The following is a 22,096-nucleotide window of genomic DNA, read 5'->3' on the forward strand; positions in this document are numbered from 1 at the left end:
AAAAAAGAGAAAAAAATAAAACATACATGGCAATTTAAGATAAAAGAGAAGTATTTAATTACAGATTTGCATGTGCAATGTGCATGCCACTATGTGGGGTAACAAGTCAACTTCAGGAATTAAAAAAATAAATAAATATAAAGAAAAAAGTATATATATGTAAAAATATATATAGATAGATGTTTTTAAGAGCAACGTGTTTCTTTTTTCTTCTATTTTTAAAAACAAAAAAATCCAAAAAACCCGACCAAAAAAAAATATAACAAAAATGAAAAAAAAAAAAAAAAAAAATCATCCTGATTTAAAAAAAAAAAAAAAAAAAACACAATGGAAATGACTTTGGTGATGAAATCAAAGAATGTTTGTTTGTTATATTTGCCAGTTATTTCACGGGGGGAAAACCGTTGGGGGGGGAACAAAAGGATAGATAAACACTTTAAACTAACATTACAAAAAAAAAAAAAAGAAAAAATGATTTTAAAAAGGAGGGAGAAGGAATACAAAACTTTTTTCCTTGATAGAAAAACAAATCCCTTTGAGAGTAAAGAGCTGCCTGAAACCTGAATCTGGTGATGTTATTCCCGTTTATTCCGGCTATGAGATCCCTTCTTTCTCCCTCCCTCTCTCTCTCTTTCTCTCTTTCTCTGACCATCTCTTTCTCTCCCTCTGTTTTCTTTCTCTATCTATCTCTGCTGTTTCTACCAGTGCATTTTGTAATTTCAAACAGAACTCTTCCTAAAGAACCTGAATAAACCAGAGAGAATGCATTCTACCCATCCTCCCGTCTGCTTTATTGATCCTGCACCCACTTCACCCACTTACACATGATCAGAGTACGTTTCCATGGTTTCGATTACAGGTGGGGAAATTGTTCATTTAAAGGAAAAGTTCAACATGTTAACCCTGATATGTGATGGCATTGAGAAGTGCTAATGGCTAACAGTCAGCTACTGACAAAGCCAACAGACACAGAGCAGCATAGCATTAACTGGGAGTCGTGTCAGCGTCCACGTGGTGAATTAAGTCCAGTGTCGAGCTCTGTTTTGGTCTCCACCAACTCCAGAGAATAAATCAATATCTCAAGCTGCTAGCGGTTCACTAGCTAGTTGCTAACATTGCTAACTGTCTTCTTCAAAGAGTACAAAAAGAAGACATAGCATCAAAAATGTTTGATTTTGATTTTACTATGAATGCACTTAATGTGATAGCTTGTGGTGCAGCTGTTTTTGCTGCTAGCCTGATGCTAAGTCCAGTTTTGAGCTCTGTTTTGGTCTCCACCAACTCCAGAGAATAAATCAAAATCTCAAGCTGCTAGCTGTTCACTAGCTAGTTGCTAACATTGCCAGCTTTCCTAACTTTCTCTTGTTTATTTAAAGGAAAAGTTCAATATTTTTTAGAAAATGTGCATGTTCACTTTCTTGCAATGCGTTAAATAAGAAGACATATACCACTGATGACAAAGACAACTGTATTTTTCACTTGGTAGGATTAAACAAACAAGATACATAGTGTTAAATTCACAGTGTGTTAGTGGGTGTACATTTTATTAATCATACATTTGTTAAGGAACTAAGCAACAGTAGCAACAGACTGAGTCCTGCCTTTTTAAACCTAATCTTTTGTGGCTCTTGTCTTGTAGAAGGTCTTAAATCAAAATGTAGTTTTAAGACCTCAGATTCTTAAATTCTGTCATCACAGTGTGCATTTTCCTCCTAACAAAATAAGGGTGTAATCCCACTGGATCAAGCTGACTGGTATTAAAAAATGGACTGGGACCATGAAGTCTTCACATGATGCATGCAGTATACGATGTGAACTTGGAGGTGACAGGGTACTTACACAAAGTAGGAATGACAAAGTGTTTTCCCTGTGGCTCCTTAACAACATTCAGGGGTAAGTGTTGTAGTTTTCACTCTGACACATTAGTGTGACAGCTGCAGGTACAGATGAAACTGTCAGTCAAGTCGCTTCCGCCTGCATACGAATAACACGACTCATTTGCCTTCTGTAGGAAACAGATGTGTCCCACTGTTACACATGAAAACATCAAGCGACGTATTGTAAAGAACGGGAAAGTCCAACCCACGCCTACCTGCTGAATACAATGTGACGTTAGGTTGATGAGACGGGTCAGAACAGTGATCAGTAGAAGCACCTGAACCCTCAATACTGAAATACTGTTTGGACAGTTCACACAGTTTTTTCTTGTTTACTTTTCCTTGAGTATAACTGTCATTGCAGGACTTTGACTAGTTTTAATCATACCGGTGAGCAGCCTGCTTCTCCCTTCACCACTGAGGATTACATAAATGACTGTTTTTAGTTCAGACAGTTTTGACAGCTTTCAGACACACAACAGGACGATAACAGTATCATGTATCCATAATAACTGTTATTCAGTTAGTTCATACACAAAGTGGCAAAGAGAACCTGTAACAGAAAAAAAACCTATTATGATTTTAGTAATTACATGTAACAGGATTCAACTTTTGGAAGGTGATTTTATAAAGTACTGTATACAAGTAATTGCTGTTCAGTGCTTTCACACAGCTAATATGATTATACATGACAGGATTACATTTTAGAGACGCTATTACCGATTACAGCTCAGTTATAACATTAAATATAACACAGAATAACTCATTTAACAGGCGTCACACACCTTCTTAAAAATCTAATTCAAGGCATAGTTAATTACTGTTGCAATACTGAAAAACAAATTACATTTTTTTAAATAGTCTGTTTATATCAAATCTAGAGAAGAGGAAAGATGTGTGACAAGATTATTTAACACTAATAGGTCACCTTCAACACCTGGACAATGATTTTAAAAGACTACAGGTGTTTATGTTACATTAATGCCACACTCCTGACTTCTTTTTGTCCTGTAAACACACTTAAATGTGTAAAATTGGCAGCGTTTCCCTTTAAAACTGGTCATAATATCCTGATCCTGAATGCAAAAGAATTTCAAACATCCCAACAACCGGAGGGAAGCTTGATTTCTGTTTACTGGACTCTTCGTCAGAGAGGAGATGGATGCAGGTAGAGCATGTACCTGAACGTTGGCGAGGAGCGCTGAATGAAACATTTTGTTCATTTTGTTCCTGCAGAGAGATTTCTTTTTTTAAAAAAACCCTCGGAGGCAGTCGACTCATCGCAGGTGAGACAGCCGGGCTGCTTCTCTTTCCATTTAACAATGTAAAACATGTTGGAATCAAACGCCCCCTCACTGAGTGTCCTCAGACTGCCTCCCTCCTCCTCCTCCTCTCTGTCTACGTCTGGTGCTACGTCACGGATGTGGGCTGTGGAAGACACACACACACACACACACACACTGATACACTCACACAACCATTTGTTGTGTCCTCCTTCCCCCTCCCCATGTAGTCACGTTTTATTGACATCCTTCCTCCGGCTATTTCTTTTTTTTTTTTCCTTCCCGTCCTCTCTTTGAACACTGCTGCTGCTCTTCCTGCAGCCGTCCTCACATCTGTCCTTCCTCCTCCTCCTCCTCCTCCTCCTGTCCACTCATCTGTCTGTCTGTCTGTCTGTCTCCCACCTCCGCCTCCTAAACGCTCTCTGGGTGGCATCCGACCGACACAGGCTTAAAAAACATGAAGAAGAATTATGTCCTAATTTGATTTTTTGTGCAAAGATGCAATTATCCGTTGGGCTTTGAGGACATTTAAAAAACACTAAAAGCACCGCCTCTGGCCATTAGCCTGCCTACTGCATCATGACCACACACACACTAGATAAAAGCACACACACACACACACACACACACACACACACACACACACAGTACCAGGCCAGATGTATTGGAGTGCTCTGTGTTCTCCTGCAGCCGAGTCTAAAAATAGAAACCTCCTACACATTCTGTCGCCCGCTGGCATCAACGCATCACTTCCTGTCTCAGCCAGCTCTGCTACTGCTGCACACACACACACACACACACACACGTGCACGCACACACACTCATGCAGGCATTCGCACTCATTCACACTCACAGTTAGTCAGTAGTCCTCTGGTGTAATGAAACATCTCAGCCCCACAATCAGCGCTGTGATGAGAGGCGTGAGGTCACGTGATCGCAGCGTCTTGACATGTGATCATCAACTGCTTACACACACACACACACACACACACACACACACACACACGCAGAGGGAGATACACCAGACATAATTACTTCCTCTTCATTTTCAGAGAAACAGCCACATATTTCAACTGACTTCCTGTTCCCACAGTCACACACTTTTGATCTTTTCACATTTGAAGTTTCTATTTGACATTTTGTGCTGAATATCAAAAAAAAGGGGGAAGTGGAGGTCAAAAGGAGGATTACATATTTTTTAAGTTTTTTTGCTGAAGTGAAGGCAGTCTGACTTTGCATCAAGCATTGGAGGGTGTTTTTAATTTTATCCATTTTAATTCAGCCCATATTAACATTTCAACCTTCACTTGTGAGATTAAAAAAGAAAAGGATGGAGTCATCACAGCTTTCAGAGATTCATTTTCCCATCATTAGTTAGCTGGTGTTGCGCTAAAATGTCGTGCTAAAAGTAAAAGATAATAAAAACTAGTGTATGTTTCCATCTACTACCATTATGGGATTATTAAGGCTCATTTATCCTCCCCTTATGTATGGAAATAGATACGATCGCTGCCATCACTGCCCACATGTTTCCATGCGTCCTTCACGTTGGCGTGGATGTGAAGCAAAACAACCACTAGAAGGCGCCGTCTAATCTCCTCCCACCTTGACCAGAAAAAAAGTAGCATACAGATTAAAACTTTGTATAACCTCTCCTCAAAAAAGTTCAGCATTTTTTAAAACTTCCTCTTGTCCTGCGGTCGAGTCTCGCTTGAACTAGTGGCTACACTGCTACGCTGCCCCCCGCGACTATCGGAGGTACTGCTCCGTTGCTCCGTATTTGTAAGCTTTTAGAAAAAGTGCAGGAATACCGAAGAAATGTACGTCGAATCCGGACAGAGGCCTCCGTCCGCATCTCATGTTGAGCATAAATGAGCCTTTAAGAGTTGGGTGCATCAAGATTGAACAGCTGGTGGCGCTAATTCTCTAGTTATGCTATTTCTTAGCAGCAGATGCTAAAGGCGAGCTAACATGCTTCATGTGCAACATGATGTTATCTGCCAAGTCTGTTTCTATTACACGTTTTTGCATTCTGCCTTCATCAATTAACCACATTTTACATATCAGCCAAGTGTAAGCCCACCGTGACGTCACCCATGATATTGTGGTCTGTTTTGAAGGTCGCCGTCTTGGTGGTTAGGAGCCGGAAGTGACCATATTTGGACGAGAGGGTGGAGCTGGGGAGGATTTCCTGATTGAATACCTGGCGGTGGTGCATCTTGTCAGTCACAAGGCTATTTTGCTTTGAATGGGATCGTGCTGTGTTGAAGAACACTTGATACTGACTGAGACCATTCAGGAAATTGTTTGCCGAGGTAATGAATCAAGTGAGAAGTAGGGTCATTTCTCATAAGCTTACATACAATCGGACTTCTTTTCGCAACCAGTGGACGGTCATTTGGAAGAATGCATCTTTAAGACAATCCAGCGTTATCTTCACGTTCAGATCCACATCGTAATCATTCTGTAACACTCCTGTAATATATAAATGTTTATCGTCACCGTTAACAATCTCATTCATATTAATGTGAAACCCTAGTGGGTTATTCAAAGACATACGTAAAGAAAACCACACCATCCTTCACACACACAAACACACACACACACCGCCATCGTCATCATACTGGTGGTATGAGAAACACGATCAAACGCCCTGTTTTAGCCCCCGCGCATCTGCACTACACGACTCCCTCCGCTCTGATTGGTCACACGGTGTATCTGCCTCCATCACAGGCAGGAGCGCGCCCGCTCGATGCATTGCATGCATCCTGTGTGAAGACATTTCCTGCGCTGGTGTGTTTTTTCTTTTTTTAGCTCGGAGCTGTTAGAGCTCCACGTCACTGTGACTGTCTGGCCTCTGCACTCTGCATCTTAATCAGAATACCTCACCCAGTGTGTGCAGTCGTCACGGTGCAGGATTTTGTCCATCCATCGCTATAAAAGGTGCTTATCTGCTGTAGCACCAGTAAATCTTCATAGAAAAACAGAAGATATATTTGTGTAGCAGGAAATGTTAGAGGTTATTGTTACATTTTAAAGGTTAAGGCTAAAGATGTTCTATATTTTTCTAAAAACATAAAAAAAATAAAAATAAATGGATTTTACTGACACATATTCTGTTTCCTATCCAAAAGACTGAAGTCCATTGTCGTCCAAAAACTATTGAACCACACCAGTGAGTCACACTGTGGCACATTGTCATGTTGTGTCCCTGTGAACACACACATTGTAGTTGTATCATGACTCAGACCCACATGCAGCGTTCAGTTGCAGGAAATAGCCACTAAAGCACCAAATGCTGATTAATTTACTGATGAAAATAGAAAAAATAACAAACAGACTATTCAGAGGACTTGGAGCTGAGAGCCACAGACAGACGATGGATGTCGGAAAGTATTAGGAGATGGAAATGTGTTATTTTGGTCTTTCTATGGAAGTCTTCACTATGAAGACGGCCCTACAGGCAGCTCCTTACGATTGAAATATTGATAGTGTGTATTGTGTAAATAATACATCGCCTCTTAAATCGTTTCCGTTTTTGTCCGTTCCCTCCTGACAGGTACATTTACGTTTATTATTGAGTAATAGAGACCTGGAGGTATGATGCATTTTTGTAGGCTGACCCTGAAGTTAGCATCGCCCTGGTTCCCTCGGTAAAAAGTCTACAGGATTTTTCCATTGGATTTTGCATTGTTGCAGAAAATAAGCTCTGTGGCTAAAAAAAGCTTGTGATACTTACAGGTTTTCTCGATAATCTTCACAGACGAACACCACTGTAATGATTTTTGAAGGGTAAATGAAACCAGCAGAGGTAAAAAGCTAATGTTAGGCTATAAACAGACTACATGACCGAAGCCTCACCACCACTAAGCGTCTTACTACACGTTTTTTGTAAATTGATTGTGCCTGTGAAGACGGACTATAGATGAGTCACCATGTTGATGACGTTTAATGTCCCGACTTTGAGACGAGGGAACCTGAAGTGCAGAAATGCAACTGATTTCCGGGTTTTAGGACCCGTTCATACGGCGCTCTATTATGACGGGAGCAAAGGATGCAGCCAGGTGACGTAGTATAAAGAGCGACTGGAGACACGCCGCTGGATATTTTTTAGGGACACCTTGGAGACATTTCTGGCTGTTTTTGTGGTGACCCAAACAGGTATTTTTAGCCAAACCATGATGTTTTCCTAACCCTAACCAAGTGGGTTTTGTGCGTACACCAAAGCAAAGCGTTTAAATAAACGCTACGTTGCAACATAAAGGAACATCAGTTTTAACTTATCTTTGGTTTTGCAGAAACGTACTTAACTTACATTTATTACATGTATTGTTACATACAATGGCACAAGGACAACAACAGCATTATACAGCAGTTATAATTGTTTTATGTCAGTAATTGTCCATTAACTAAGAGACAAGGAACAGACAGCGACACAGAGCAGAGAATCTGTTGTTCCTGAGGTCGTGTCCAATTTCCTCTTGTGCTGTTTTTGTTTTTGTTTTTTAATAAGGGACTCCATTAGAGCAGCAGATTTTTTTCTCGGTTAAGATGCAGAACACTGTGAAATAAAAGGAACAAAACAATCATGCTTTATTGAAAGGAAGATTTGCACCTCCGGCTCCATTAATGCCCCTTTTTCCGCACGACCGCACCAGCACAAGCCTGCAAATTGATATAAATAACAATAAAAGCAATAACACCATGTCTGTGAGCTGGTAATTCTGCTCAGTGCGTCGGGTATTTGAGCCAGAATGAGTCCGTTTTGATTTGAGCACATGTTCCAGCCCAAGGACATGTTGTATTCTTGTTTAAGTGGCGGTGTGGAACATTATGTACGGCTGCTGTTGTGCCCGTCTGTGGAGAACTCGCCGCTTTCAGACAAACACCCACTGAAGCTCGGCTCTGCAGCTCCTTTTGAGCCGTTACGTCTTGGATGTGATCCATTCAAAACATGTGCAGCGTCAAAGCGACACAACTGAGGTGCACAGAAGTCACTGAAAGACTAACGTTGTGTCATTTAAAGCGGACGGCACTTAAGATTCGCACCACAGAGTGACCTCATTGTGAGAAAACTGATGATGGATGTCGGTGACTGTACGATGACAGATTTCTGTCGTTCACAGCTCACTTCCCCGCCTCTGCTCGAACTCTCAACTGCTCAGTCATGACAGACGTGGATGATTAATACGACATATTGAGAAAACAAAACTTAAAAATGTAGTTTCATGATTATGTTGAGGTCCGCCCTTCATTGTCGTTCAGTTTCCTGTGGCAACTTGTACTGGCTTTGTCTCAGTGCTCACACCAGGAAGTGTTCACTTCTTTCATTTCAGTAAAAGTAGCAACGCTACAGTGCAAATACTCTGTTACAAGCATGTTTAATACTGATGCCTCTGTAAGACCTAACGACACAATCGCGTTGTTTTATCTAAGTACGTTTCTGCAAAACTACAGACAACTTCAAGCTGTGCATTTCTTACATTTGCTGAGCTCTGGTCAGGTTTAGGCACAGAAAAAATGCTTGGTTATGGCAAGCAGTGATGCCTTACATCACGGTTTGGCTTAAAATACGTCTTTTGGTCGCCACAAACACGGATAGAAATGTCACAGCGTCTCCTTCTAATCGCCGGCCTCTGTTGCCACAAACACGGCTGAAGACGGCCCGACTTCCCGTGAAAAATATCCGGTCATGGTCACCACAACACGTCTGGAAACGTCCCCAGCTCTCCTTAGAAATATCCAGTTGTATCACTCCAAATACCACAAGCAGTTGTTGTTTGTAACTCCATCATCTGCTCCAGCTCCCAATTGTGTGTTTCTGCAGAAACATTAATTGCTGACATTATATCCTGGTGACTGACAGCGACAAGATTGGCTGTTTTTTGTCATTTCACACTCACTTTAATACTTTACTTAGCTTAACCTCACATAACCACAGGTAGAAACATCACCTCACTGATATGCATCCTTCAAACAGCTGTGTGCCCAGTGACAGGCATTAAGAATGACTCAAACATCCTCTCACTGATGGCCTTGCTTGCTCATGTAGGTCATATAGAGGCCATCATTATTAAATTGAGACTGTTTCATAACCACTTTATGGTGGAAAACAGCAAACGTACTCACAGAGAATGTTTCAAAGTCGAATATTCCTGGATTATAATCACCTCTGCCATGTTTTCACCCATGTCTGTTTGACAACCTGAGAACGAGACTCAACGATCGAGACTTTCAAATAAGTATCGTGGAGTATAAAGTCCAGTATTTGCCTCCAGATGTGGTGGAGACGAAGCAGACAGTCTAAGTACTTAGTTACATTCCTCCTCTGCTTTTCACCCAAAACTCCTTTCTTCCCTCACTCTGCCTCCTCCTCTCTGATCACAGCACCCACAGTGAAATGAAACACCTAATAAAACGTCTTCTCACTACACTCATTTACATACATGAGTGGCATCGACTCTGTTAGTAAGCACATTTCAAAGGACCCTGCGTGACTTAAGTCCTCGTCGCACAGACTGATAAACACTGTTACAGGCTGGAATCCTCTGTGGATGAATAATTACGGCTGCTTACAGAAGGATTTAACACCGGTTTGAAAAAATAAAAGCGTGAACTTCCTATATGACCCAGATTTTTTCACATTAAGCTACTGACGTATCGAGCAGATCGGGGTCACCGTGATAAAACTCTCATGTGTACGTTCATATGCTGTGTGGATACTGAGGGGGCATTAACACTGGCAGTGTGATAATGCAGCTGCTGAGCCGCCGACGTACCAAAACAACATCCGTGAGCGGAAAAGTCGTGATGAAAACATGAAGCGTTTCATAAGCCTGGTGGTCAGAATGTCCCCCAGATAATAATTTGAGGAGATATGAAGAAAAGTATATTGATTTTCTACGCAACCCGACTTTAATCACATTTGTTGTTTTGTTTTTCATGAATACTTTTTCCTCTTCGGGCCTCTGAAAAACACTCTTTGGATTAACTTCATCCAAATACTTACAATGAGGGGAAGAAAAGGGAGCATGCAGGGTTTAGATGACCGATATGGGGGAAAGAAGGTGGTGATTGTCGGTAGGAGGAAGAGAAATTCGATGGTAATAAGATTAAATGACTAGCACTGAAAAATGTAGTGAAAATGGAGGAATAAATGACAAATACTCTGGTTTCTGCTGCTTAAATGAGAGGATTCGCTGGCTGTCTTTGTCATAAATCATTGTTGACTGAATAACTCTCGGTTTTGGGTCGTTGGTCGGACGCGACAAGACATTTTAAGGCGTCATCTTCGATCTGGGAAGTTGTGATGAGCGTTATATTCACAGTTTTTTGACGTTTCATTAATTAAATAATGAACAGAAACATTGGAAAATGATCAGGGAAGATGGATTGATGACATTTTTCAGTTTAAAGGTCTTCTTCAAAATAAAAGACAGAAGCAGCAGACACAGAAACTGTCAGTTTAAAGGTCAGCAAAGAGGGAATCCACACGTTTAGCGGCTGTGACGTCAACAAGGTGTTTTCCTTCAATTTAAAGATAAGGACGATGATGAGTCAACAAAAAACAACCCAGCTCAAAGTCCACTGACGCAGCTTTTTCCAGTGATGTCAGCGGCGTTGCGGTCTTATCAGCGTTCATCTGTTGACACGCGATTGTCATCACCTGCAGCTTTTCCTGGGGCTTCTCGCCCGTGTTGGCCTGTGGTGGACGTTCACTGGAAAGGAAGGTGCGGAAATTGAAGGTGATGGCGATCAGATGAAGACGATAACGGCCAGGAAATGGAACAGCTTTCCTTCCTATATTCACACGACCTCTGTTCATTTTTTAATCTTCCCTTTTCCTTCCTGTGTCATCATCATAAACTCTGCCTGCCCTCTCTTCTCTTCCTCACCATGAAAAGGACACAAAAACCTGACTACATGTATTAAATGTGCATCTTCTGAGTACTCACGGTTGCACACTGCAGTGAAAACACACCATGACGTGGACACTTTAACTTTCAGGAAGTTTGTTTATCTTTAGTGGTGACCACACGCTGCACCGCGAGTGAAACTCAAACGCCTCTCTAACCAAATGAGACAACCTTCGCCCTCGTGTCTGACGGCTTCACCGTGGCCTCGCTGCCTGAGCGCGTCAACAGGAAACGCGTCACGTTAAGAGTTAATTCAGTTTCTTTTAAAAACAAACTTGACTGGGCTTGTTTACAACCTGGCTGCTTCTCACACGCTGCTTCACTAATGTCTTTGACTTTGTTGTTATAACTGACAGAAACTGTGAAAAATGAGGCCAAAGTTGTGATAAAACTAGAATCATCATTTCCTCTGTACTGTTCAGGGGTCAATGATCATCATCATTCCTCAGCTTTTCTATCATTATCTGCTTTTCTTGTTCTTCCTCTTCTCCATGAATTAGTCACTTTGGAGATTTTGGGGTATTTTGCTTCCTTAACTGTCTTAAAATTGGAGCAACAAACGTCACTTTAAGTGACTCGTTAGCTCAGTTAGCCACGCAGCTAGCAGTCAGGACTGGGAACTTGGAGCACCAGGGAAGTGTTGATGTTTACACCGCTAAGCTCAGGAGCTCAGGAGCTCAGGAGCAGGAAGGGCCGGGCTAAGCATGCAACACATAGACATTATAACTGCTATTTAACTACACACTACATCAACTAAAGAGTTTACATACTGCATCTTTAATGCGAGCAGTCAACAGGGAAGATCGTACCTACATATACCAAACTTACCACTTTTATTTCTCTCTATATTCTAAAGGTTTTTCACTGAGGGTTCTGTTCTTATATCACTCACAGCCTGATTTATAAGATTTTCCTCCTAAAAACATGGTGGAAGTGTTTATTTATGGCTGTTAAACAAGAGATGTCCGTCTGTAAAAACCCTTTTGAGCCCGGGTTTATCCAAAGTTCAGGTTTCTTTCTTATTTCCATATTTAAATCTAAAGTTTAGACGACTTGTAATACAAGAAATATAATTGTCAGTAATCAACCGGGGGAGTTTCATGATGACATCTGTTAGTTAAACACCTGTTGTGTATGTTGGAAAGAAGAAGTGATGATGATGATGACGATGATGGTGAAAACCCTGAGCGACCAGTACAACCAGCTCGACGTCCCTGCCAGTCATCGAGGTTTCAGGGTGTAGTTATCTGGCAGGAAGCGGCTTCTCGTGACGATGACTCTGCTGCTGCTGCTGCTGATGATGATGATGATGACGAAGAGGCCCCTGAGGCTGTAAACACTACCTGCTGCTCCCTGTGTTGTTCAGCAGCCACATTGTCATCGGCCCCCAGCTGATGTTGCGTAACTCTTTTTATTATCCCTCTTTTGAATCGGTGTCAGGTCATGTTGGGAAGGATGTGATTCAGAATTCAGTCGTAATCCAACAGGAAATGGTACGACCCTGGAAGCTCTGCGAGAGTGTGTGTGTGTGAGTTTGTTTGTTTTAATGTGCGTGCGTCTTAGTGTAAGCATGAGATTAGCGGCGGCAGGAGGCCAGACTGGCTCCGGGGTTGTACCAGCCTCCTCCCCCTTATAAAAGGATTGACCCTGTGAACCGTGGCCCAATATAGACCTCTTTAATTTGGACATAAGACCGAAGTTTGGACCTGAATCTTCAGAACAAAGTGAGCGAGACAGCCGAGTTACCTTTCAACGTGTTTATTACACCATTAAATCCATCATACAAATAAAATAAAGCAGCTTTGAATGTGAGGTAATATTATTATCCACATGTCATGAAAAACAACATTTCAGTGACATAAACACACAAAGAGTTTAGATTATCAGGCTTCCCACACCACATGGAGAGCCTGGGGTTGTTTTTTTTTTTCTCTCAAAGCACCATGTGAACACTGTATATGACACAGTCCCAAAGCAGTAGTATTGATTTTTACCAAAGTCAACAGCAGCAGTGTGTGAATGTGTGTGTGACAGTCTCGGCTGTCCTTCCTCTTTCAGAGTCTCATATTCCGGCACAAAGGCAGGAAATTCCCCAGAAGTCCTTCTTGTGTGTGTGTTGCTTTGTGGTCAGCCGTTCACCACTTCACTTCTCCTCTGACTGACTCACATCACTCACTGCTGATTCACACATAACACACACTTTGAGTCAGCAGCAGTCACTTGTTTGGACTCATTCTTACTGAAGGTGAATCACCGGGAAACAAGAAAAGCGACAGGGCCAGTTCCCCCTTCGGTTTCTTCCTCAAACTTTCCGGCCTGCTTCAGTTTCTTCTCCCCTCTCTGCTCCGTTGATCTCTTGGTTGTGGAGGGGAGGGGGAGGCTCTGCCAGCCCCGGCAAGCACACTCAGGTCGACCCGGAGAGCTCGCACCGTGGCCCCGGTAATCCCTTTGTCCCCAGGATCGCCGATGTAGGTCAGCTCCTTGGTGCGCCAAGGGATCAAACCGCCCTTATAGGCTAACGAGGAGTTGAGAATCACTCCGCTCCAAAGTCTCATTGGAGGCTATTTTTCCTTCCCCCGTCTGTTCAGAAGGCAGGTATAACCCGATTTAGAGACAAAGCGGACAGGGTGTCCCCGGCCCCGGCGCGGCAGCTGCCCAGCGGGGCCGCATACCTCTCCTCCCCGGGCTCCAGCCTCGCCCTCTTGCTGGGAAGGAAGTCAGGCGCCGCCGACGCCTTGCCCCGGCGTTTCCTGGACTGCCTCGCCGGGCTCAAGTTCTCTTTGTCCTCTGTGATTTCAGTGTCACTGTCTTCCTCCGAGCTGTCCGGCTCCTCTTGGGGTGGCTCGGTAGAGTTCAGAGCCGACTGGGGCTCAGGCTCGGGCAGCCCGGGTTGTTCCTCGGGGTTGGGGGTGGTGTCCATCGGCTCCTCCGATGCTGGCTGCGCGCCGCTTGGCCCCTCGATCTCCCGGGAGGAGTGATAGATGTCCCGGGCAGACCTCATGACCATGGAGAGGAGAAGGCTCCGGTGGAGCCTCAGCCCGCCTCTCTGGGTCCTGGAGGCGTACAGCTTGCTTATCGACACGGCCAGGATCCGTCTGGCTTCGGCGTTGACTTCCATGGCGGTTGTGGCACTCATTGTTGTGTTGTCTTCTTTACGCGTAATTACGCACGGTTGTTTTGGCACTGTCACACCAAAAGGCTGAACAAGCCCGACGAGCTCGATCTGTCCTGAGTTAGACTTTAGTTGTTCTAGTGTTGTAACGTGTCTCGGCTCGGACTTCCGCTCCTCACCAGTTGTTGTACTCAGAGAAATGAGAGTGTGCGAGTAGCAGGGTGGCGTTTTATTTCCCCTTTGACGTAACGTGGACTTCATTCCTCAGTTAGTGACAAACAGGCGCCGCCCACACCTGCTGTAAGCTGCAGGGAGCGCACACACACACACACACACACACACACACACACCATCTGTTCCGTCTACCGAGTTTTTCTCACAGTTGATCTTCTCTTATTATTTCTATTTCAGCTTCTGCTGCAGATCATTCATCGCTGCTGCAGCTCGTTAGATCCAAACCTGAACACTTAAAGGTTCAATTCTATATTTTATTATTTTCTCCTCTCTTTGATTTAAGCCTCTTTTTGGTAGCTTCTTTATAAACATGAAGGAAAAGGTGTTTTTTTCTGGTTTAAAAACGCATTTTAGCCAAATACCTTCACATGAATATGTCTTCATTTATATGCAAATCTATCTATCTATCTATCTATCTATCTATCTATCTATCTTCTTATATTATTCAAATAAATAGCATTTAAATCAAGATTAATAGAAGCAGGCAGCGAAACATTATTATAGCACATTTTTTTGTTTAGATAATAATGATAAAATATTTGTTTAACGTTTAATCTACTATAAAATAATGTTTCTGTGATGAATTATATATTATATGGCGATATTTCTCAAGAATAAACTATTTTATTTAATAAAATCAGGTTTAAAGGGAGATTCTGTACATTAAAGTCCCAGTTCACAGTTCCCAGCATGAGGAGGAAGTGTCTGACAGGGCTGTTGAGGAAGTGCTGTGTAAAATAAATACAAGGAAGTGATCTGAAGAAGAAACGAGTGAGATTATGTCAGTGAGTGTTTATGTTCTGGTAACAAACCCAGTCAGCGGTTCGAAGAATTTACGTGGGAGAGAAAAAAAACGTGTCGGGAGTTTCTTCTTCTTCTTCTTCTTCTTCTTCTTCTCGCTCTAACACACAACTCACTACGTCACAACACTCGCACGCTCAGCTTCCATATATGGTCCATCCGGTAGTAAAGCCCCGTGGGGACGCGCACAGTGGAAAAGCCATGACGCGAACGCGCAACCGCAGCTCCCCCCCTTCTCCCCCTCTCTCTCTCTGTGTGTGTGTGTGTGTGTGTGTGTGTGTGTGTGTGTGTGTGTGTGTGTGCGCCCGTGCACAGCGGTGATGTCGTCATCTCTGCACCATATAAGGAGCTGTCACCGGTGTAAATTAGGTTACTAAGCAGCAGCGCAGCTGAGGTCAAACTGCAGGAGGCAGTCCGCCCAGAGCACCGCGGCGCTGCTTTCAGGTGCTGTTGGAAATATAAGCATTTCAGATTGACAACAAAAAGAAAGAGGCAAATTCTGCAGAAAGACAGTGATTGTTACTTTTTTTTTTTTATCCCTTTAATGTCACAGAGTCACAGCTTTTGCACACATGCGGTGCAACAGGTGCTTAGGAAAAAGGAAAAAACTCAACTTAATCAGGTTATCTTACAAGACAATAAGTAATAATATATAATATATATATTTGGTAACACTTTTTTTATATCTATCATGTCATTAACATAAATAATTATCTATAATTCAACATTGGAAGTTAATTCAACTTTAGTTAATAGTAATTTCACTGTAAACAAGCAATGAAATGTTTTACAAACTATTTATTAGCAATTGTTTATTGGAAAGTTGCAACTGATGTTTATTATACTGTGTAAATGGTTCATAAATACTATGTAGTTCATTCATAAACATTGTTGGGATGGCCATTAGAGTGTTGCAACTAATGTTTTTAACCTTTACAATTGCTTAATAACTGTGTTGATGAACGTTCTCAGTCATCCAGGTCAGGGTTTATTTCTAAGTGCTGTTTCGGAGACAACCAGACGTGTTTCAGTTTCTTGCAGAAGTCTCACCTCTCATCCAAGAGGCTTCTTCAGGTCTGACTGAGGACACGTGTGAGCTCTGAGTTTCAGAGTCGACTCTGAAACTCAGAGCTCACACGTGTCCTTAACGACTCTGTGAGGACACTCCCACACAGAGTGTCGCAGCCTGCAAACTCCCCTCCAGTTAGTTAGAAGTGAAGAAGCCTCTTGGATGAGAGGTGAAAGTCCAGTTGCCTACGACACAGCACTTTGAGTGAAATAACTATTAACTAAAGTTTAATTTACTATAAACGTACCGTTTATTTATGATGGTTGTCATAAAATGTTACTATTATTGTATAAATGTAGCACTACTGCTTTTGCACATTCTTTAATTCGTGCACGCTGCTCCAACGAAAACCAAACTTTGATTTATTTCCTTTTTTTTGCTTTATTTTACTCTTTTTTTTTTTCATGGACACTTCTCATTGTTGTTCAGAGAAAGACAATAAATAATCCAGAGTTTGGGCTCATTTTCATCTCATTGAGACACTAAAATATAATAAAACAACAAGTGCATGTTTTTTTTTACTACATCTCTGGTATTAAAGCTAAATTTCCCTCCTTAGCATCAAAAATAATGTACAGTGAAGAGACAGAGAGCGAAGTGTGTGAGTGTTGAAGGGAGATTGTGCAGATCACCAACGCAACATATGGAAGTTTTGTAGTAACCACATCTGTATTTGTTTTTGTCATGACAACATCCAGGTGTCGTTTAATTCAAATCCAGACGTTTCTGACTTACTGCTGACAAAACAGGTTTCTTTATGCACCCGTGACCACTGACTGCCCGTCATACAATACAACTGTAACTCTGAGTGCAAATTACACTTGTTATCAGTAACACTGGCAGTCACCGCCCTCGGTGGTCCGATGCTGTAAAAAAAAACATGCAAGCTGTAACCATGGAAACCTTCCCCATCGCTTCTTTGCCTTCCCCGCATGACGTGAACGTGGCATGAGAAACACTGTACACTGTAATGGATACCAAATGTCCTCACAGAAAATTACACCAAGATGTTGTACTGTATATAATGGAGATGACTGCTGAGCAAAACACTCACTATCTCACTGCATTTAAAATATACTTTAAATTAAGTCATCATTGTAAGTATTGTAATGTGGAAATTTAGGTTTTTTGCAAAAAGAAAGGTGTTTATCTACGCAGACTTACATAAGATCATGTCTTTTGTGTGCCTTAAAGGTCCAAGATGTAAGAAAGTAAGAAACACTGGTGCTTTCTGATTGTTGGTCGGGTCAGCAGATCATATTTCAGTTCGTTTTTTCAAGTTTGACCCTTAAATGCATCCACATAATGTAGTCTCACAAAATATCCTTGATAAATGGACAAATCCAAGGTGCAAGGTACACAGTTTTCAAGAAAAAAATTTAAATTTGTCCACCTGAAAGGATACAAAGGAGGATTTATGCTCCTCATGTCCACTTTCACTGTCCGCTCTCACTCATCATGTTTGGCAATTAAATGATAAATTGAGCTGATGTGTTGTTACTGGTATGTGTTGCAGGTTTTTAAACAGACTAAATCACGAGCCGTTTGCACTTTAAATGCCTGTCGGATGAGTCGTTCTATAAGCCGAGCGCTTCCTAAGCAAAGAAAACACAAACCAAACATGACTTCACTTCAGGTCTGTACCCGACCGGTCTCTATGGTGACAGTGTTATGTGTGATTATACTTACACACTGCCTCTGCCTGAGGCCAAAATGGGCGTTGGAGAGTGTGTGTGACTGTATGTGTGTGTGTGTGTGTGTGTGTGCAGACCAAAGGGTGGGGCCTGCCGGTTCAAAGAGTTGCAGTATTTGCTTCTGTATAAACACTGGTTGGTTGGTAGGACTGGGAAATGACCTAGTTGCCAAAATATGACCTTTTAGAGGTAGAAAGCTTGGAGACTGTTGCCACCATTAACAATACATGAAGGTAAAGGAGATCAACTCTGTGAAGCACTTTAAGCACTCTGTGTATGTGGGTTGGCAGTGTGTTAAAGGTGCAATATGTAAGAATTGGCTGAACTGCAAATGAATATGAGGCAGCACATCACCAGAGTAACCGCTGACTGTAGCTGCTGTTAGCTTGTTTGCTCAGTTAGCCGTGCAGCTAACTGTCCAGACTGGGAGCTCAGAGTGGCATCATGAGACAGGAGCTAGCTGGTTAGCATGCAAACCCCTAAAATTCTTACATATCGCAACTTTAAACTTCCTTTTAAAAAGACTTTTATCACATATCCTTAATTCAGACATTATGTTGGCCATTTCTCACTATAGCCCGACATTTTATAGACCAAAAAACTGATTAATTGAGGAAATAAACTGCAGACAACTCCAAATGAATGGTGATATGATGTTGCTCTGTGTGTTCCCAGTGTTAAAATAAGCCATATTAACTTTTTAAAGAGATAATACTGTATGTCTATGTTGTTTAAAACTAAAAATATCACTTAATGTAGGTTTAAGGTCAGACTGAATTCAGAAGTCTGCTCTGCATTGACGATTTTGACGATTTAACTTGGAGAAAGTTGAATTTAATTCAAATTTACGTCCTCTAATACATATTCACAAGTTAACTGGAAACCAAAGGATTCCTAGAATCCAAGGCCAAACTATCTGGCTGTGAAAAAAGTATATATCAATCTTTTGTAACGGCCTCATCACCGGCTCTCAATTTTAAATTCTGAACTATTTAGCACGCTTTAATGTTTTTAATGGATTCTGAGACGTGTTCAAAAGGTTTCAGAGACATCAGGTTGAGTGTCAAGTGGCGGTTAAAGTGGTTGCGCCTGTCTCATCGTGCTGCAGGTGTTTGACGCACAGGCTGGTGTTTGTTGTGGTTTTCAGTTGCATCCTGGCTTCATTCACTATAATTTAATATCATGACGTGTGCTTCCCCTCCCCCTCCTTCTGAACAGCAGCACCATGAAACTTAAGCTGTGAAAGAAGACAGCAGCAGAGCAAGTTACTCTTTTGAATGCACTAACAGCAAGTTGCATCTGCGACTCAAATAGCTTGAAAGTAGGTCATCCTTACGAGCGGCACTTGAAGGCATCGTCAGGGAATGGGTCATGCTGCCTATTTATAGACTCAGCGCTTCTCTGGCTGTTTCCTTTTGATTGTTGACTCGCAGCCAGTTTTCTTTTGTTATAGCAGACCAACCTGGTTCCTTTCAGACTTTGTTTTTGTTCCAGTGGACATTTTCCTGCTGCATCATTGTGTTTTAAAATGACGCAAAGTTTCCACAGCTGAGCTGGACAGTAGAAGAAGAGCAGTAAAGATGAATCAAGAGATGCAGCAGGTGGAAATTAACTTTCCGAGTTGTACATAATACATTTTGAGTTGTAAAGAGAAAACACCTAAATGTTTTCTTTCACTGAGTATTTCAGGGTTTTTACACACTGGAGTTTTTTTCCTTATCTGTACTGAAGGGTAGGGGATAGATGCTGCTGTCTGCTGGACAGGTTGTAAAGTGTTTCAAGGCAGATTTTAGATTTTGGGGCGGTATCAAGAAAACAGCCTGGTCACCAAGAGATAATGTTAGCAGCTAATGTTTCTGCAAGCCACAGATATGTACAAAGTTAACATTTGTATGAGATCTGGCTTTTCTATGAGAGGTGGTGGTGCTGTTATAACAAGCCAACGAGCCAACAAGCCAGCAAAAAGCCCGCCTGGTTTTAAGGACACCTCAGGATATTTCCATGCGTTTTTGTGGTAACCACAACCAGCTATTCTCACAAGAAGTCGGACGCTCTCCATCCCCGATCACAGTGACCAAAACTGGTATTTTAAGCCAAACCATGATGTTTTCCAAACCCTAACCACGTGGCTGTTGTGCCTAAACCTAACCAGAGCTGAATGACAGTGTTGTGACAAGAGAGGAACAGAAAAATTAACCTAAAGTTGCAACATAAAGAAACATTCAGTTTTTCATTTATCTATGTTTTTTTAGAAACATACTCAGCTAATATTCAGAGCGTTTACATGATGTTTGAAAAAGTCGGACTATTGTGTTAGTCCGACTGAAATCATACTAGATCGAATTTCTCAAAGTCGGACTAACACGCCCGGATAATGCGGTTGGAAGTCGATGTACTCCTGTATACGTCTGAGTCGGACCCAAACTGGCCTCAGCGTTCTGCACATGCACCACGGTCCCCGCCCCGGGCATTGACCAGGAAGTCGTCCATTGCATAAATCTGCAGCAGGAAGCTGGAAAAATCAAAAGCAGAAGACGATTATATAGTATGTAACGTACAGCGCTGAAAAGTCATCCATGTTTTCACTGTCTTCTTAACTTGTTTGGTATGTGATGTAACAGGTCAACTGGATGAAGGTCCAGTAGCAACCAGCTGAAGCGGTGCATATCACCACCTACCGTGGTCGAGTCCGACGTACTGTGTCAATAAATGGATCCTCCCCTGGTGCTTGTGTACTGGGACAATGGCAGCAGTCCAGTTAAACGGCCTAATGGAGCTATGACCGTAGCTGGACTTCAGTGTGCATGCAAACGTACTGATCTATACTGGCGGTTGGGTTGCTCTCAATCAAGATAAAACAAACCTGTTGTGTGTTGTGTGGGATCATGGGAGTTGATGTCTTTGGTGTTAAGCAACAACTATTGCTAATAAAAATCTATCTGATGTGACTCAGGCAGAAACGTTCACGGACAAGGTAATGTTTCCTCACTCTGGTGTATCACCTGATGTTTCTTGTGTTGCCATAGACACATTTTCGGTGGGTCTGCACATTGCTGGAAACATTTGGGATAACTTAAGAATACAACTCAACAAAAATGTATAACAACAACCTATTTGTTTTTAAATTGCAAACAGATGTCTGTGACAGAGTGAACGTGGGGTGAAGTCTTGATCTGGATAAATACCAGTGGTAGCAATACCACAGAGAGGACTCCTTCAGTGTGTGTGTGTGTGTGTGTGTGTGTGTGTGTGTGTTTGAAGAGAGTGACGTTTATAACTGGCTGTGAATTTTCACAGGACAGGAAGGGAGGAAGTGGAGTGAAGGAGGAGAAGAGGGGAGGAAACAGGATGAAGACAGGAAGGCAGGAGTTGGACAGGACAGGGTGGGACTGAGTCAAACCCCCTCAGGATAGAGACAAATGGGTGGGACAGGAAGGAGAACATGCAAACTGGAGCTGGAGGATTTGCTGAGCATGCATGTTTCTTTTCTTTTTTTCTCTTCCTGCAACACTCTACATCGATCCACTCAGTCCGTCTGTGTCTGCGTGGATCCTTTACTAATTCATTTTTAATGAGAGCTCCATGTTTGTCCAGACGATTCACCAGCCTCCTTTTCTTTCGACTCACAAATTATAACTGTGAGGGAGTTTGTAGGTCTGTTTTAAGAAGTCCAGGAATCTTTTAACATCATTTTAATGGAAAGCTCATTCAAATTTAACATGATATAAAGAAAGTGGTGTGATTTAAAGATGATTTCAGGGTTTTAGCACTGCTTGTTGGTCAGCCTGAGTGTTTATGTAACCACTTAATCACCCATTAAACACCCCCACTACAGTATGCAAATGTGCGCATCAGCAATTAAATACAATCTCACACATAAATACTTGAACGGTCCATTAAAATATAGACTATTTTAAAGTTAAAGTGTAAGTAAAGCCTGTGGATGAGGCCCTGCAGAGTGAGAGGACCTTAGCAGAGGATGTTAGCTCACATATCTCCCACCAGCTTCGTAAATCTAACACTTTCTTTTCCCCTTTTTCTCTGAAGTGCAAACTGGAGTTGGTTAGTCTCAACCACTGCCCGTGGTCTTGGCCACAATACAGAGGATCC

General features: G+C 42.1%; 1 protein-coding gene across 1 annotated transcript; it reads right to left on the bottom strand.

The window, feature by feature from the left end:
• Positions 1-12,818: 12,818 nt before the first annotated feature.
• ier2b (immediate early response 2b) lies at positions 12,819-14,400 on the bottom strand. Its single transcript, XM_084369931.1, has one exon. It carries the CDS (start codon positions 14,210-14,212, stop codon positions 13,661-13,663), a length of 552 nt encoding a protein of 183 aa, XP_084226057.1. The 5' UTR covers positions 14,213-14,400; the 3' UTR covers positions 12,819-13,660.
• Positions 14,401-22,096: the final 7,696 nt, after the last annotated feature.

The sequence above is a fragment of the Pagrus pagrus genome (assembly GCF_965226575.1).
Source record: "Pagrus pagrus genome assembly, chromosome: 2".
Lineage (NCBI taxonomy): Eukaryota > Metazoa > Chordata > Actinopteri > Spariformes > Sparidae > Pagrus > Pagrus pagrus.

What these genes read in the sequence shown, in the direction of transcription:
- ier2b (XM_084369931.1), bottom strand. Translation starts at nt 14,212, where the DNA reads ATGAGTGCCACAACCGCCATGGAAGTCAACGCCGAAGCCAGACGGATC.